We start from the raw sequence: 15,778 nt of genomic DNA on the forward strand, positions 1-15,778 counted from the left end.
CAGGCTAGTCTAAGGAGGCTTTTCTCTAGTATAATGGTTCCCAGTTTGTCTCTCTGTCTCTGTCTACACACACACACACACACACACACACACACACACACACACACACACACAAACACTAGGGTCCAATCAAATCTTATGCCATGAGCTAGAGACACAGCTAAATGGTTAAGAAGGTCCCGGTTCTATTCCTAGCACTCACTTAAGACAGGTCACACAACCTGCAGCTCCAGTCCCAGATGTCCTCTTCTGGCCTCCGTGGGCACATGCATGTATGTGTATACATACATACTTTCAACCCCACCCCCATGTGCACATAAATTAAAACAGTGTCTTAAAACAAAACAAAACAAAAATCCCCAAAACAACCCTATTCTGGATGGTCTTCATCAGTTGCTGTCAGGTTCCAAAGAAACCTGAGACAAATGTCACTCAGTACCTGTGGCTCCTCTCAGCATTTTTTATTCTGTCCCCTACCCTAAACCTTTCCAGCCCAAGGCCTGGGCTTTGCTTCCCTTCCCCCAGCTTCTGTTTACATCAGTCATTTTATCTACATGCTCTATTGGTTCCCATATACTGTCTTGACCTCTTGGTTCCTCTCTTTTCTTGGTTCCTTTGCTCTTGGCTCCTGGTTCCATCTTGCCAGTCTCTCTTCTCTTCCTCTCTTGCTATCTCCCATCTCTCCCTCTCCTCTCATGACTCAGTCTATTCTGCTGTCCGTGTGCAGCCTGGACCCTTCCAGATGCCTCTGACTCTTCTCTCCCTCATATCTATAATAAAACCCTTCTCCTCAACCTTATCTAAGAGTGGCCATGTCCTCATTTTCACTCACTTACTTGTGGCCTTTATCATGGGTTGAGTACAGGCTAAATTTTAATGTTAAGAGCAGACAAAATACTGGACTTCTAAAATGAGGCTCCCAGCAGCAACAGAAGTTAGAAGGCACCTGAGAGTTGGCTATAAAACTCTGGGACTCTCTGTGCTATAAGCCTTAAGCTTACTTGGCAGCTATAAAGCAACTGAAGAGTCACAGAGTGGTTGGCAGCAGAGGCCAAGGAACTTATGAAGGACAGTTTAAGTACTATGAAGGTAAATGTTATAAAGACACAGTGAATTCATTACTTTGCATGTTAACTTAAAATGCTAATTAGAAAAAAATAGGATGGAAAAAATAATACCAGGTAACTGGGAGGGTTCCAGAGAGCTGAGAAGGACTAAGACCTGAGTGAGGGTTCTTTTATTAGGAGCTATATCACTAGCCCATGTAAAATGTCAAGGTTCCAAATCTCCAAATCGAAGGGCTGCAGCACTAGCTGCTGGCATTGACTATTCAGAGTTTTCTCTGCCCCAATATTTAGAGCTCTAAGTTTTGAGCTTTGAACAATTGGAGTCATAAATTTCTATTTCTCTGGTCTTAGACTTGTAGTCCCAGAGGTTTGAAAGCCCTTGAATTCAGGATCTCTGAGATGTCAACACTGAAAAAGTTTTCCCTTACCTGTTCATGATTTTTATCTAAATAGAGCCAAGTAACCCCAGTTAGTAGTTCATGACAGGAGGAGGATGGACTTTGAATGCCTGATGTTGGGTCAGTCCCAAGGTGTCCTCCCTATGGTGAGTAAACTGGAACAACTCAAAGACATAGAATACATGAATGTTTCAGGAACAATGATCACTCTGAGGTGGTGATGGAAGGCTTGGCCACCATATCATGATTAAGTGCTCTCTTTGTTTTAGTTGTCTGTCTTGATTAAATTTTATATGCTGCCACACAATAAATAGACCCACAGCTTGCATGTGAAACTATGCCATGCTGACACCATGCTCAACAGATTTGTGACTTTTCTGCATTGTGCTCCCTTCCTCATTCACTATTACTTCCTCCATGCCTGGTCAAGAGGTTAGGATACTCCAGATATGTTAGAAAATAAAAACAACACAAACTTTCTTTATATCTTATCTACTCCATTAATCCCCATATTATTTTTATTCTACATTAATAGCATATTTCTATCATGACTTAGTACTGAAACTTGATCACTTAAAACAACACAAATTAATTATATTACTGTTTTGTAGGCTAGAGGTCCAAAGGGGACCTCACTGTACTGCAATCACAGAGATAGCCAGGAAGTATTTCTTTCTGGTGGTGAGAGGTGTGAATCTTGTAGATTCTATAGCTTCTATAGATGACTTCTCCTAGATGCATTCCTTAACTATCAACCCTCTTTTCCATGTTTATAGCTAGCACCACTCTGTCCCTCCCATGCATTTGCTTTCCTCATCCTTATTTCTGGGCTTTTCTGCCATAGTTCTGGGTGTGCCCTGAGACTCCATGATAAAAGCCACCTTTGAAGGTCAGTCAATCACTAATGTTAATTCCACACACAAACTCCCTTTTTGTTGTAAGATAACATATTATGCTCATTGATTTTAAGAATTATGGTGTATTCATTGTTAGAAGGATATATTTTTCTGCGCTGCTGCTGATAACTACAAGTCATAATTCAAGGTTATTTTGTATTAGTGAGATACAAATATATCAATCATCATCATCATCATCATCATCATCATCATCATCAAGCCAAACAAAACAAGAAAGCAAGAAAAGGAGCTGTGTTGTATTATAGACTTTGATTTCCTCCCACTCACTAGGAAGAAGTGTGATCATGTGAACTGGGATGGTGGACTGTTGGAAGTCAATAAGAGAACCTTGTAATTGCTAGCAATTTTCCTGAACAACTGGGACTTGATGCTTTGTTCCTATCAGGCTAAATACATAAGTGGATAAAGGGAATAAAGGACTGTTAGAAAATCAAGTGCTGTGTTTGGGGATTATCCCTCAATGGTGGAGCACTCACTTAGCAGACACACACATCAGGTGAGTCTGAGGGCTCTGAAGGCAAAGGAAGGCTTTGCTTGCCTTTCTGGTAGTGGTAGGTGTGAATCTTTCTCATTAATGGCAGAATGGTCCATTGCACTCACTTTTATGAAAACTGCTGACTACAAATGCCTTCATGGCAAATGTAGAACAAGAGAGCTTTGGACAGCCTTGCTCATATAAAGATGGTATATAAAACCTAGTGGATGCATGAATATTTCTTATGCACTAGTGAGGTAGAGAAAGCTATTGTATGGGATAGACCCATCAGATCTTTTATGACCCACAGTGAGATGAAGAATACCAAACAGCTGATACCAATATAGATCACATGCCTGTGAATCAGGTGGGAGCAATAGATATAGCAAATCAAAAAATGATATTCATTTTCAGAAACATCATAGAGGGTTCCCCTCAATTCAGCTGCTCATAAATTTGTGTAGCCCCAATATCATATACTCTATGTAAAGCATTAATAATATAGTCTTATCTTATAAAGAAATGATATTTTGCAAATCCAAAACATTGTCCATTAAATTATTTATTTTCTCTTTTTTAAAATCGTGTATTTGAGTATGTAGTATGTGTGCATGTATGTATGCATGTTTGCATATGTGTGAGTACATGTGTGGCCATGTGCATGTGGGGCACCAAGGTTGATATCAGGGGTCTTTTTCTATTGTTCTTTTTTTTTAAACCTTACTCTTTGAGGCAGGGTTTATTAGTCAACTCAGAGCTTACTGATGTAGCTAGTCCTGATAGCGAGCTTGCTCCCGGGATCTCATGTGTCTGCCTTCTGATGCTGTAAGTACTGGAAGACTGCCATACCTACCCAGCATTAATGTGGCTCCTGGGGACCAGAATTTTGGTCCCCCTGCTTCCATAGCAAGCACTTCAGCTGCGGAGCCATCCCCCAACCCCCTGCTGTGTTATTTCATCCTGCAGAAAATCTGCGAATGTGAGAACTGTTGTTCCATTTGGAAGTATCAAGAAACTGAGAGGCCCGTGTTGACTTCTACAGCTAGCCAATGATCAAATTATGACGGGAACCCATCTCATTCAGATCAACCCATCCCACTCCTCTCACCTTGGCAGGAAAACAACTACAAATGGTATTGACTCTAGGAGTGATGTTAAAGGTGTGGTCTTGGTCCTCTATCCCGCCACCTGGTAGTAAGACCTCAGGAGGTCCCTCTATCCCCCATAGACTCATTTATTCATCCATGAGGGACCCCATGTTGCACATTAGTTGTGAGGGGTTGTTTGTTCGTTTGTTTGTTTTAATGCAAAGTACACTGGGGTTGGGGAGACAGCCCAGTTGTTGAAGTGCTTATATTGCAAGTATGAAGAACTGAGTTTGATCCCCAGCAGCTACATTAAAAAGAGGTTGAGGAGGGGGATGCATTGTTGGCATGTGCTTGTGATCCCAATGTGGTAGAGTCAAAGACAGGCAGATACCTGGGTTTGCTGGCCAATCAGCCTAGTCTACTAGGCTCAGGCCAGTAAGAGGTCTTACCTAAAAAGAAAGTGAGGTGGGGGATCCTGAGGAATGACACTAGGGGTTATCCTCTTGCATTTCATGCAAGCACACACATATGCACCTCCACACATATGAACACACACAAAAATACAAGGTGTGATTATTTTTTATACAAGATGACGTTTCTTAGGAGAGGAGGCATTTGAAATAAAACATATTTTAAACATCAGTGTGCAGGGGTACTGTCCTACCTATTCCATGCAGCAGAGTTTGTCTAACACTCATTGTTAGCCTCTAACTGGAGAGGGAGAGTTTTATCAGTATCCTCTTGCTGTAGAGGGAATGTCTCTGAAAACTTATCAGATTATTGAATTTTCTTTTAACCTACATAAAATGTCTTTTTCTCCTCTTATTTTTCCAGTTTATGTTAATGAACAGAAAAGAGTGTAGTGGGTAGCCATTCCAGCTTTGATCTGGAAGTTCCAACCCCTATTGAGGCTTCGGTAACTGTCACGCCTACAAGGCCGGGCCAAGAGAGGACCCTGAAGACCCGAGATCCGGATGCGCCACCTTGCTTGGTTCCTGGACCCTGGACGCTGGAGGCAGACCAAGCAGAGTTCTCCAGAGAACACCGCCGGACTGTGCTATGTCTTCCCCAGACCCTGGAACCTACCTATCCCTTCATTTGTAAGTTATGCCACTAAATAAACCTCCCTTTTAACTATGTGGAGTGGCCTTAATAATTTCACCAATAAAAGAGCGATACTCTACTCCCAGACATGCACACCACACCACACTATACTCATGGAGGTCCACCCGCATTTCTGTATCTTGAGTTTTGTTCCTCAGGGACATCAATCCTTATGAAGAAGGAAGTTAACTACTTGAGGAGAGAAATGATGGTAAACTCTTCATAAAAGCTACTATCATGCTTGGAGACACAAATTTGGAAAATTCATTGGAATTATTTGTCCTTGGATCGACTCTACAATGTGAGCAAAACTTCCTCTTCCTCACTGTGTCTCACTTCTCAGTATGAAGTCTGAAGGGTTGACTACAGTGTCCTGAATCAGACTGCTAGCACAGAGGCTAGTGCAGCACCCACAACTAGTCTTCTAGTTTCTGAGACTTACATTTCCTTGGGAGTCTATGCCTGTATCTAGCTGAGCTACATATTTCAAAATCAGCTGCCTCTGGCTGAAATTCTCCCTGTGACTCACTTGGAGATGTGTCTATCCCATCCCCTTGAGCCCAGGATTAAGGCTGAAGAGCTAGGGCTGAGAATCAAGTTTGCCCAATGAGATACTTCAGTGTATGTCATTAGAGTGAGTAAGAAAGAGGTGTTCTTGTCACAAAGGACTCAGAAGAGAGAAGCTGTGGCTGGTCAGAGAATGACATGATATTAAAGAAAGAAAGGAAATGGAAAGTAATTCTAATCCAGTTGTTTGAGCCTCTTAAGCCCAAGTGTGCCTGAACGTTACCTATGGCAATGAGTTTTTGCTTTTTGCCTGAACAACTCTGTGTCAACTTTCTGTCACTTACAGTCCTGAAAACTTAAATCACCAAACTCTCCACTCACCTCTTAAGAAACTTCTGTTGATTTCTGAATCTAAAATACAGTTTCAGTGCATCCTCTCATGTGCCAGAAGATTCTTTACTGGTTTCTTCAGCGTTGGCTATTTCTCCTCTGCTATAGGGATGTGCCAACTGTACATTCCATCTTTCTTTGGTCTCATTTGGAGAACTTAGTCTGGAAAAGTGACTCCCATTACTGACCCTGCCTCTTTCTGCATCCTGTTCTTACTAAGAAGAATATTGCTAGGACCGTGACTTCAGCTAGCAGATTTCTTGAGTTCTCACTCAGCTTATTGGTTGAGACAAACACACAGAAGTCTGCACTATAAAATATTGCAGGTGATTAAAAAAAAGTAAATACAAACAATAGCAAGATAACTACTACTTGCTGGGTGGGAAGGGGATATCTTCAGAAAGAACAAAGATCTGAAAGCATGTCCACTTATTTGTTTTACAGGCTGGCAGAGAAATTGACTGTAAGTGAAGGGCAAGAAGCATTAAACAAGCAGCATGTTCAAAGAATAGCATCTAATCGGGTCCATTTGGCTCTAGTGTAGAATGAAGTTAAGTGATGAGCGATGTGCAAGGAGGGCTTGGGTAAGAGCCAAATGAAGAGCACTGAATGCCAGGCTGAGCCTCTGGCAATCGCAATGTTTTCCAAGCATATAGCTGGACTTCCCCCACTTCAACACACACATGCACATATGTAGACTTGCACACATATTTACTTGTTGAAACTTCATGAGACATAACCCTTACTGTAGTTATAGCTCTGGAACTTCATGTTTGGACAAATACCCTAGGGCATTCTTAAAAACAAAACCATCAATTTCAGGGTGTTTTTTTTTATAGGCAACAGGGGGTCTTCACATATCTTCTCCTGTGTTATTACTTCACACTAGATACTAGCATCCAATGAATAGGTCTCTTCCCTTTTTGGCCATCTGCACCATTTTTTTTTTAAATACTAAATTGATTCATGCTTTCAAAGATACTTCTAATACCAACTTCCCAAGGAAGCCTATTACCAACCTTGGGTCACAGGTGGCACATCTTCTAAACCACACTGAAGAATCTATACTGGGTACTGTTTCCAACTTAGTGACATTCCCCTGCCTGCACTGTTTTACAGAGCCAAGATGGTTGTGTTTTAATGTCAGAAGTACTACAAGCTTCTAGAATGCAAAACCTACTGGAAGGACACTTAAGTTACACTGCCTCATTTTATTTTTCTAAAATTCCTGAGAGGTAAGTTTAATCATCCCACTTCACAGAAGAGGAAACTCCAGAAGCCTGGTATTCAGCAGGACACAGGGGCAGTAGATTTAAGCAGTGTGATCCTCTTTCACCCATATCCTCTTGCAGAGAGGGGCCCCAGTATAAGAAAAGCTCCTGTGCCAATGAGCACTCACCACACATCCTGAGGAGTCCACCTGGCGGTCAGATACACACTTGAAGTTTCGGGTGCAGCCCCCATTGTTCCTTGAGCAGTCACGGACTGGACCAAAGGAGGACAGCAGGTCATTGATGGTTTCAAAGTAGGTGGACAGCATTGCTTCTTCCCTTGGAAAAAAGGGCATGGTTAAACCTCAGAGAAAGCCTCATCGTTGCTTTAAAAAAAAAAAAAAAAACTAATACAAATTCAACAAACTTGAAGCCATTATTTTATTTATAATTAGGAAAATAATGCCAATAAAAGATTAAAGGTCAGAACAGTGAAGAGCATAGTGCTTACACCCTGTTGTGATAAAGAAAAAGAGATTTACATCTTCTTCATACATTATTTCATTTATCCTCATAATTGTGTAAGATGGTTGCCTATGAGATTTCAATTTTACAAATAGAGCAGCTGTGTACTAGAAATGTGAATTTTCTTTCCTAAGGACGACCCATTTTACAGTGTAACAGAACCAAAGTTTGTATCAAGTTCTACCTGAATCCCACATCCCCCAAAAGAAAATTGCATCCACATGTTTATTCAAGTTCTAGAAATCTATGCATAGCAACTCTACGATTCAAATATTACTCTGATCTAGTCAATTTATAAAATTGAGGCTACAAAAGGTTATAGGACTTATCTGCAAGTTGCACAGGCTATGAATAAGAGAGTCCAGCAGAAACCCAAGATTCTGGCCCTTGGACACCAGAATATTGCTTTCAAACCATTGTGTTCAGCTCACATTGTTAACTGTCAATAAGCATTGCTGGGAAGTTCATGAGATTCTCACCAAATGAGTTTCCTCAAAGATACTTTTCTTTATAGACCTGCCACAAATATGATTGGATTCCATAAGATGGATTCTATAATATGGGCAATAAAGATAAAAGTTTTGGTTGTTATTTTATGGATAAAGAGCTCCTCTGAAGTGATATGCTTACACTGGGGTAGACATGATTTGTTGTGGGATATTTGTACACTACATGAAGATATATTATTGTGATTGGTGTAATAAAAAGCTGAACAACCAATAGCTAGGCAGGAGAATATAGTTGGGACTTCTAGGCACTTTGTGAACTTTGTGAAGAAGAAAGGCAGAGTTGCCAGTCAGATGCAGATAAACAGAATGGACAATATGGGGATGACGTAATGAGTTATATGGAAGAACATAGATTAAAAAATATGGGTTAATATAAGTTATATGAACTAGTTAGGAACATGTCTAAGCTAAGGTCCAGCTATCATAATTAATAATGTATCCATGTCATTGTTTTCAGGCTGGCAGTCCTGATGAGAAAGTACTACTGCATATAGCAGCCAATGTGGGACTCAAGTATCCAAACATAGGGCCTGAGAAGGCTGAGAAAATTGTGGACAAGGAGCTAGACATGGCTTGCTAGTTCCACAGTCTTTTAGGCTGGCTGATGCTCACAGCACACAAAGGTTTGTCTTCCAGCTTCTGTGTGGGAGCTTGAGCCAACCACAAGTGCCATGTGCTAAGTGGAAGTGTGCAGCATATGGACTGGCCCTTTAAGGCTGGCTCACACTGTCAGAGAATGCTGAAAACATGCAGAAATCCAGGTACAGACACAGAAAACCTCCAAAAATGTACAATATGCTTAAAGAGGTACTTAGGTGCTGAAGAAAGAAAAATATGGGTACAGACCATCATAAAATAGTTCAAAAATAATAGTAAACTCTTTTTTTTAAAATAAACTAGTATAAAAAGAATAAGCCACTAAGGATGGGAAACATTATAACATAGGGAGTGTGGACCTTAATTTTGAATTTTTTGAATGCTAATAAACAGAGAATGACAGTTGCTAAGAGATATTGGATTGTGGAAGGGACTGCAGAAGTAAACCAGACTATATACCTTAGGGATGTCTTGGCTTTAGAATGGAAGTCAGAAAATGTGTTGCATTTGGAGAGAGGTCATGCTGTTTACATAGGAAACAAAAAGCTATGGATTCTTTCAAAGTTAATCAAGAGCAGATGTGATCAGGAGAGACCTCCTCAGGATCTGGCACTACAGACATGAGGGGAAAAGTCAAGAAAGACCACAAGTCAAGTGACACATGTACTGATACCTTGACATGGGAACAACTCTGGGACTGGGTGAGACATGATAAATCTTGTTGGCTACAGAGTCCTCATGACTTATTGTTACATGTCATCCTTTCATATGGCATGGATAGAGATTTATATTACAGTTTGATTATGCAGTCCATCCAGACTTATAAAGCTGACAGATGCCTTTTACCTGCTCAAACATAGAATAAAAAAATCATTCTTTGCTGACTTGTACACATCACACATTCCATACTTGTGTTAGTGTAGATATATATGTTACCTTTAAAAGTTCGTATGTTTTCAAGAAGAAAAAGAAACAAACACCAATAAAGACAAGTAGCACAGGTGATCCAGACTCTTAGAATTCCTCTGTTGCAGTTTCTTCAAAACTCTGCATCTAGAACAATTTCAAAGCTGCTAGCTATAAAGGTCCAGTCTCACAGACTACTCCAGCCAGGACTTCAGAAAAGCTCTACATTTTACCATCACACAGAGACTAAACAAAAAATAATACAGCTAGCTCTCCCAGAATGTGACCATTATCCCAATTTTGTCAGGCCCCCTAATGATCCCATCATCTACAGACAACAAGAAACAGTCTAGAGAACACAACACCCATATTTCCTAGAGGTGCAATGGTCATTTGGTGGATGTTTGGCATTGTTTTGGAGGGATTGGTTGCAAGCTATTATTTGTCATGGTCAGGAAGGAAACTAAGAAAAGGAGATTAGATTCAGGGCTCTCACTCTGAAAAGAAAAATGGGGCATATTGATGGGGCATGCCTTTCTGTACACTGTGAAGATGTGTTGCTCTGATTGGTTGATAAAAAAGTCATTTTGCCTATGGAAAGGCAGCTTAGAAGTAGGTGGGAAATCCAAATAGAGAGATAGGAAGAAGGCAAAGAGAGATATCAGCTGCCACTGAAGGAACATGCCAGCAGTCCAGTAAGCCATGGCAACACATAGATTAATAGAAATGGATTAATTTAAGATATAAGAGATAGCTAGCAAGAAGCTTGAGCCATAGGCCATGCCCATGCAATTTGTAATTGATATAAGCCTCTGTGTTTTTACTTAGGTTTGAGTGGTGTCAGGACCAGGCAGGATACAGGAATTTTATAAGCAGCTGTGGGACCTTAGTGTGGGATGAGGCCAGGAAAACTTCCAACTGCAGCATATAAAATGAGAGGATAAAAGGGTAGATTATTGAATCTCCTTTCCAACTAAAAAAGCAACTACTAATATCAAATATTTTATATAAGTATGGATTTTTGTATATTCATACAAATTGTAGGTTGGTTTTTATTATACTCTATATATGTTTTTTTCTTGTTTAAGGTGTTGTATCTATACAGCTCATTTGAAAATGTAATATAAATTTCTTGTCTTTGAAAGTATTATTACAAACTATTTAGGATAATTAAGAAATACAGGTCAGTAGTTAGTCATCTAACAATCAAATTTGTGGCCATGTTAGGTATGTTTTCAAGGTCAAACAGAGATATATTTTAGATAGACACATGGTATTCAAACACTTCAGAGACCTACAGAATACAACATTTAAGATGTTTTAATTACATAAGGGTTTTCATAACAGTGAGACATGTCTGCTCCTGGCAGCACCAATTTACTTCAAAAAGAGATGAGAGACATTGAAGAACCTCCACATGGAGTTTGCTTTCATTGTGGCAAAGTTAGCCACTGGGCAAGATACTGCCTTTGCCTCAAGTGCTGACAATATGTTGTCCAAATTGGACAACAAGAACATAAACGAGGACTGTCAAATTTGGCTAAGACAAGGTTGGAGAGTCCTTCAAAATTCTTGCTTCACAGAAAAGTCTGTCAGATATTCTAGGCCTATAAGTCAAAGATGGATGTTTCAATGTTGCAGAGGAACCTTGCGTAACTGTACAGACAGCCAGATGTCTCTGTCCTTTCTATAGTTTTAGAAGTAGTTTACCCTGTACTTCTTGTTTACTCAGATAATATTTTATCCTTTTTGGGTCTCTGATGGGTGTTGAAGACTAGATAGATAACTAACTTAACACTATTTTCTTTGTTACCAAATTAAAAATGAAACTCAAAAAAGAAATGTAAATCTTATAAAGGATGAGAGGCATAAAAGCTTAAGTTGTTTATCTAAGAAAATGTTTTGAGGTCTAAAAAGATGTTTTTTAGGATGGTAATACCAGTTCTGATAAAAGTGGTTTAGGTATAAAATTTTAGATTCCTCAAGACAGGTTAGATAATAGATTATCTTCTCCAAATGTGCCAAATACAAATGGACTGGACATTGGTGAATGCAATTCATACCTGATAAATGTTCTTATTGTATCAAGTTTTACTATCTTAGATCTAAAACCCTCCCTTTTTACTTAGAAAAAAATGGGGGATGGTTGTGGGACACATACTGTGTGAAGATACATTGCTGTCATTGGTGTAATAGAAAGCTGAACAGCCAACAGCTAGGCAGGAGAGTATAGGCAGTACTTCCAAGACGAGAGAGAACTCTAGGAAGAAGAAAGTCAGAGTCGCCAGCCAGATGTGGAGGAAGCAGGATGGGCAGTACAGAGATGAGGTAACAAGCTACTTGAAAAAAACATAGATTAAAAAAGCCTGGGATAATTTAAGTTATAGGAACTAGATAGGAACAAGTATAAGCTAAGGCTGAGCTTTCATAATTAATTATAACTCTCCATGTCATTATTTGTGGGCTGGTAGTTCTGATGAGAAAGTACTACTACAATGATTCCCACACATGCAGTGATTACTAAGGATGCCTCACTGGCAATGGGAAAAGGCAGTGTTTTCTCCCATGAAATTTGACTCAGAGATCCCAGAATGGTAAAAAAGGAATCATAAGAACAGTGATAGAATCATAAGAATGGTGATAGATTCTAGCGATGATGTTTTCCATTCCTTCTCCATTCAAGCCTGGAGTTCCCAGGTTGGGTTTCCAAACTCATTTTCTTTTTCTAGTCTTAATCCCTTCAGTCTGAATTTTATAGTGATTTGCAGTGAACTTGGTAAGTCCTAGCTCTAATTAGATATTCCTCTGTTCAGTAATTCCTCAGTACTTCCAGAAGGTACCTAGAGTCATTTTCTGCTCTTATGGGTCTTCATAATCTCTTTCCTAGATACCTATTTATGATGGCTCTTTTTAGTTATCTCCTTGACTACATCTGGGCTTAGCTAATACCCAAGCAGCTTGGTACACCTGTGAGTGATATTTTTTCTCAATTAAATTATTTGAAGAGAAAATACCAACTTTTAATCTGGGCCACACAGTCTTCTGGAAGCCTGTACAAAGGACATGGAAGAAGGAAGCTTGTTCTCTTTGCCTTCTCTAGCTCTCTCGGGCAAGCCCACACCTTTGCTGATACTAGAAACTACTTCTTCAGGATTCTAGTGTATACTGAAGATCAGCTGAGACATCCAGTATCATGGATTGAACAACTACTGCATTCTTGGGCCTTCCCTTTATAGACAGCCATTGTTGGACTACCTGGACCACAGGCTTAAGATGTTTTAATAAATCATATATATATAATATATACATATGTACATATATATGTATATATATGAATATCAGTTTTTTTGGTCCTCTTGGCTCTTTATAATCTCTTCCGTGTGTGTGTGTGTGTGTGTGTGTGTGTGTGTGTGTGTGTGTGTGTGTATTTGTCAAAACAGACAAAAGTTTCTGTTCTTATTTTATGGAATATATGTTATATAATATAAATATATTATTCATATATTCATTCTATCATTTCTGTTCCTCTAGAGAACCCAAACTAATACAATATTAAACCATATTTACTTTATCCTCATATTTTCTACTACTTGGTCTCCCGCTTCTCATTCTTTGAAAACTGAGTTTTAAGCCAGTTGTCATAAAAACAGAATCTGGAATGCAGTTATACACAAGGGGATGATTGGGGAGTCCTCTTGGGACTTGCTTGTGTACAAAGAGACCTAGTCAGGATTCAGTAAAAGACCCACAGTAAAGCCTCAGTTGATCCCATGGGGAGTTCATGGGTTGGGGAGGACCTTTATTAACACCCCAGATGATAATAACAGATTTGGGCCTTTGCATTCCCACATCCTCTGACCATTGCAAAGACTACAAGTGGGTATTATTGGGTGAAGCAGTTCCCTGTGGCTGAAGTTACCCAAAATATTTGGGACAAGAGGTGTCTCTTATTAGGAGTTCTGAGTGGTGGTGAGAAGTGTAGATTGCATATATGGCATTCATTATTATTCAACACCCCTGACTCAAAAGTATGAATTTGAAAATGCTATGAAATCTGCAAAATTGAGTATTGTCTTACAACCTGTATCCTCACCCACCTCTCAAAATGCTTAATCACATTTTCCTTTCTGAGATACTCATTTCTGCATTCTTTTCCTGACGAAGTCCCAAGATACCTTGAAAACTGATTAAATTCATTCAATCATTCATACAAATGTGCATATATTTTATATGTTTATTAATTGGCTAGTTAATATGTACCTAGACCCTTTTCTATGTCCTGGGATACAGCAGTGACACTGGACAAATCCTTATCACTACACCTCATTGTTATCTCATTTATAGAGCCTCCTCTTCCCACTAGATTGAATTCCTTTATCCTGTGAGTACATTGCTTAAATCTATGACATAACTGATTATCATTACCTAGTAGACAGTTCTATTGTCTACTAGACAGATTGAATGCTTTTGGAGGAAAGGGTTTAGGATTTTTTTCATGTCTATATAGTTCCCAAAAACAGAGCCTGGAGGATTATGGGCTAGTGAGTGCTTTCAAACGAAACAAAGAAAACATTAGAAAGCATAGATGCATGGTCCACAACACCTGTATTTTATAAAGATTCTATCCAAGTTGCTCCCTGTTCTGATCCTGCGTTCCCATTCCAGGTCCCTCATGTTGGTTCCATAGAAAGAGACAATGGAGATTATATAAGCAGACTTGTGTGATTGTCCCTAACTTAGGCTAGAGTGTGATGACATATATGGAGGGAGGAGTTAACAGTTATAAAATGACATTCTTAGGAAACTTGTCCTGTTTGAGGGGTGGAAAGAGGTGAAGATGTTGAGAAGGCACAGTTTTAAAGCGTCAGCACAACCAGAGGTATTAGAAAAAGCAAGGAAAAGTAGGAGATATAAACAAGAGGAAAGGGGGTCTGAGAAAATGAGAACAAGAAAGGAAACAAGCATAGAGAAATGGGTAAGCAAAGAAGGAAACCGAGGCACAGACACATAGTCACTCACAGCAAGATGAGCAAAGAGAGGTAGAAAATAAATAGGCAGACAGACAGATGGGCAGACAGACCAGCAGGGAGAGAGAGACACACAGAGAGAGGAGTTCCTCAGAGATGGAATGACAGTCAAACAGGGAACAGAAGAATTCGTACATGAAAACAGAGATAGAAATGGAGGCAAGGTTAAAAAAAAAAAAGAGAAATACAAGAAAAGAAAATACATAGAGAAGATGAGAAAGATTCAGAAAGCCAGGAGAGGTAAGTGAAAGACAGAGTGGAAAATAAAAGAGTAACAGAGAAAAAAAAGAGAAGGGAAAATATGCAAAAGATGCCACCTTTCTGTGGGGTCTAGAGACTACAGATGAGCAGACTGCTGGCTTTTAAAAAAATCAATTCTGCATAAACATCAGTTACACATGGAGAGTCCTTCTTATAACACAAAGGCCTGATACAGGGGAGTGATTACATTCAGACCAGAAATGAAGCAGCTGAGTGTAGAGAGAAAGGAGTTCAGGGAAGATACCACATGTTTTTCTCCTTAAAGTCTGAGGACTCAATCCATCATTCTGGCCTGAGTCTAGGTTTGGGGGTCTGTTGTCTTTTGAGCTGCCCCAGTATCATGGGGAGGGGTGAATAAAGGGTTCAGTGGGCACCCCAGAGACAGAGGCAAGTTGGATTGATAGGTGTAGGATAAGGGCACCAGGAGACTTGGATGAGAAACTAGTCCTTGACACAAATCACCACCATCATCAACACCATCTTCCCAATTAATGATTTCAGGCATATTCTGTGTAGCTTCTCTTCCTGTGTAATTCCTGTTGATTTTCTAACAGCCCTGTCAGCTACAGATTTTTTCCTTCCACTGGGCAACTGCAGGGAGTAGATTTAGGGGAGGTTTGTCACTTTCCTTGGTCACTCAGGCAAGGAAAGACTATGCACACGGATGCACTTGAGTTTTTCCATGCCACAGTTAAGCATCAACAAATTGTTGTTGATGGCAGATAAGAGCCCCCATAGCAGTTCAAGCTGTAAACATCAGTGTCCAGTTCCTCTGTGACTTAGAGGAAGATGGATG

At 39.8% G+C, this 15,778-nt stretch overlaps 1 protein-coding gene across 5 annotated transcripts in view; it reads right to left on the reverse strand.

The window, feature by feature from the left end:
* Astn2 (astrotactin 2) overlaps positions 1 to 15,778 on the reverse strand; it is a 948,854-nt gene that overhangs the window by 402,456 nt on the left and 530,620 nt on the right. For all 5 annotated transcript variants that reach the window (XM_028887868.1, XM_028887866.1, XM_028887865.1 and 2 more), the window contains one exon: positions 7,346 to 7,496. In XM_028887868.1, the coding sequence (XP_028743701.1) occupies positions 7,346 to 7,496 (151 nt within the window). The remainder of the gene's footprint in view (positions 1 to 7,345; positions 7,497 to 15,778) is intronic.

This window comes from Peromyscus leucopus, chromosome 2 (genome assembly GCF_004664715.2).
Source record: "Peromyscus leucopus breed LL Stock chromosome 2, UCI_PerLeu_2.1, whole genome shotgun sequence".
Taxonomy (NCBI): Eukaryota; Metazoa; Chordata; class Mammalia; order Rodentia; family Cricetidae; genus Peromyscus; species Peromyscus leucopus.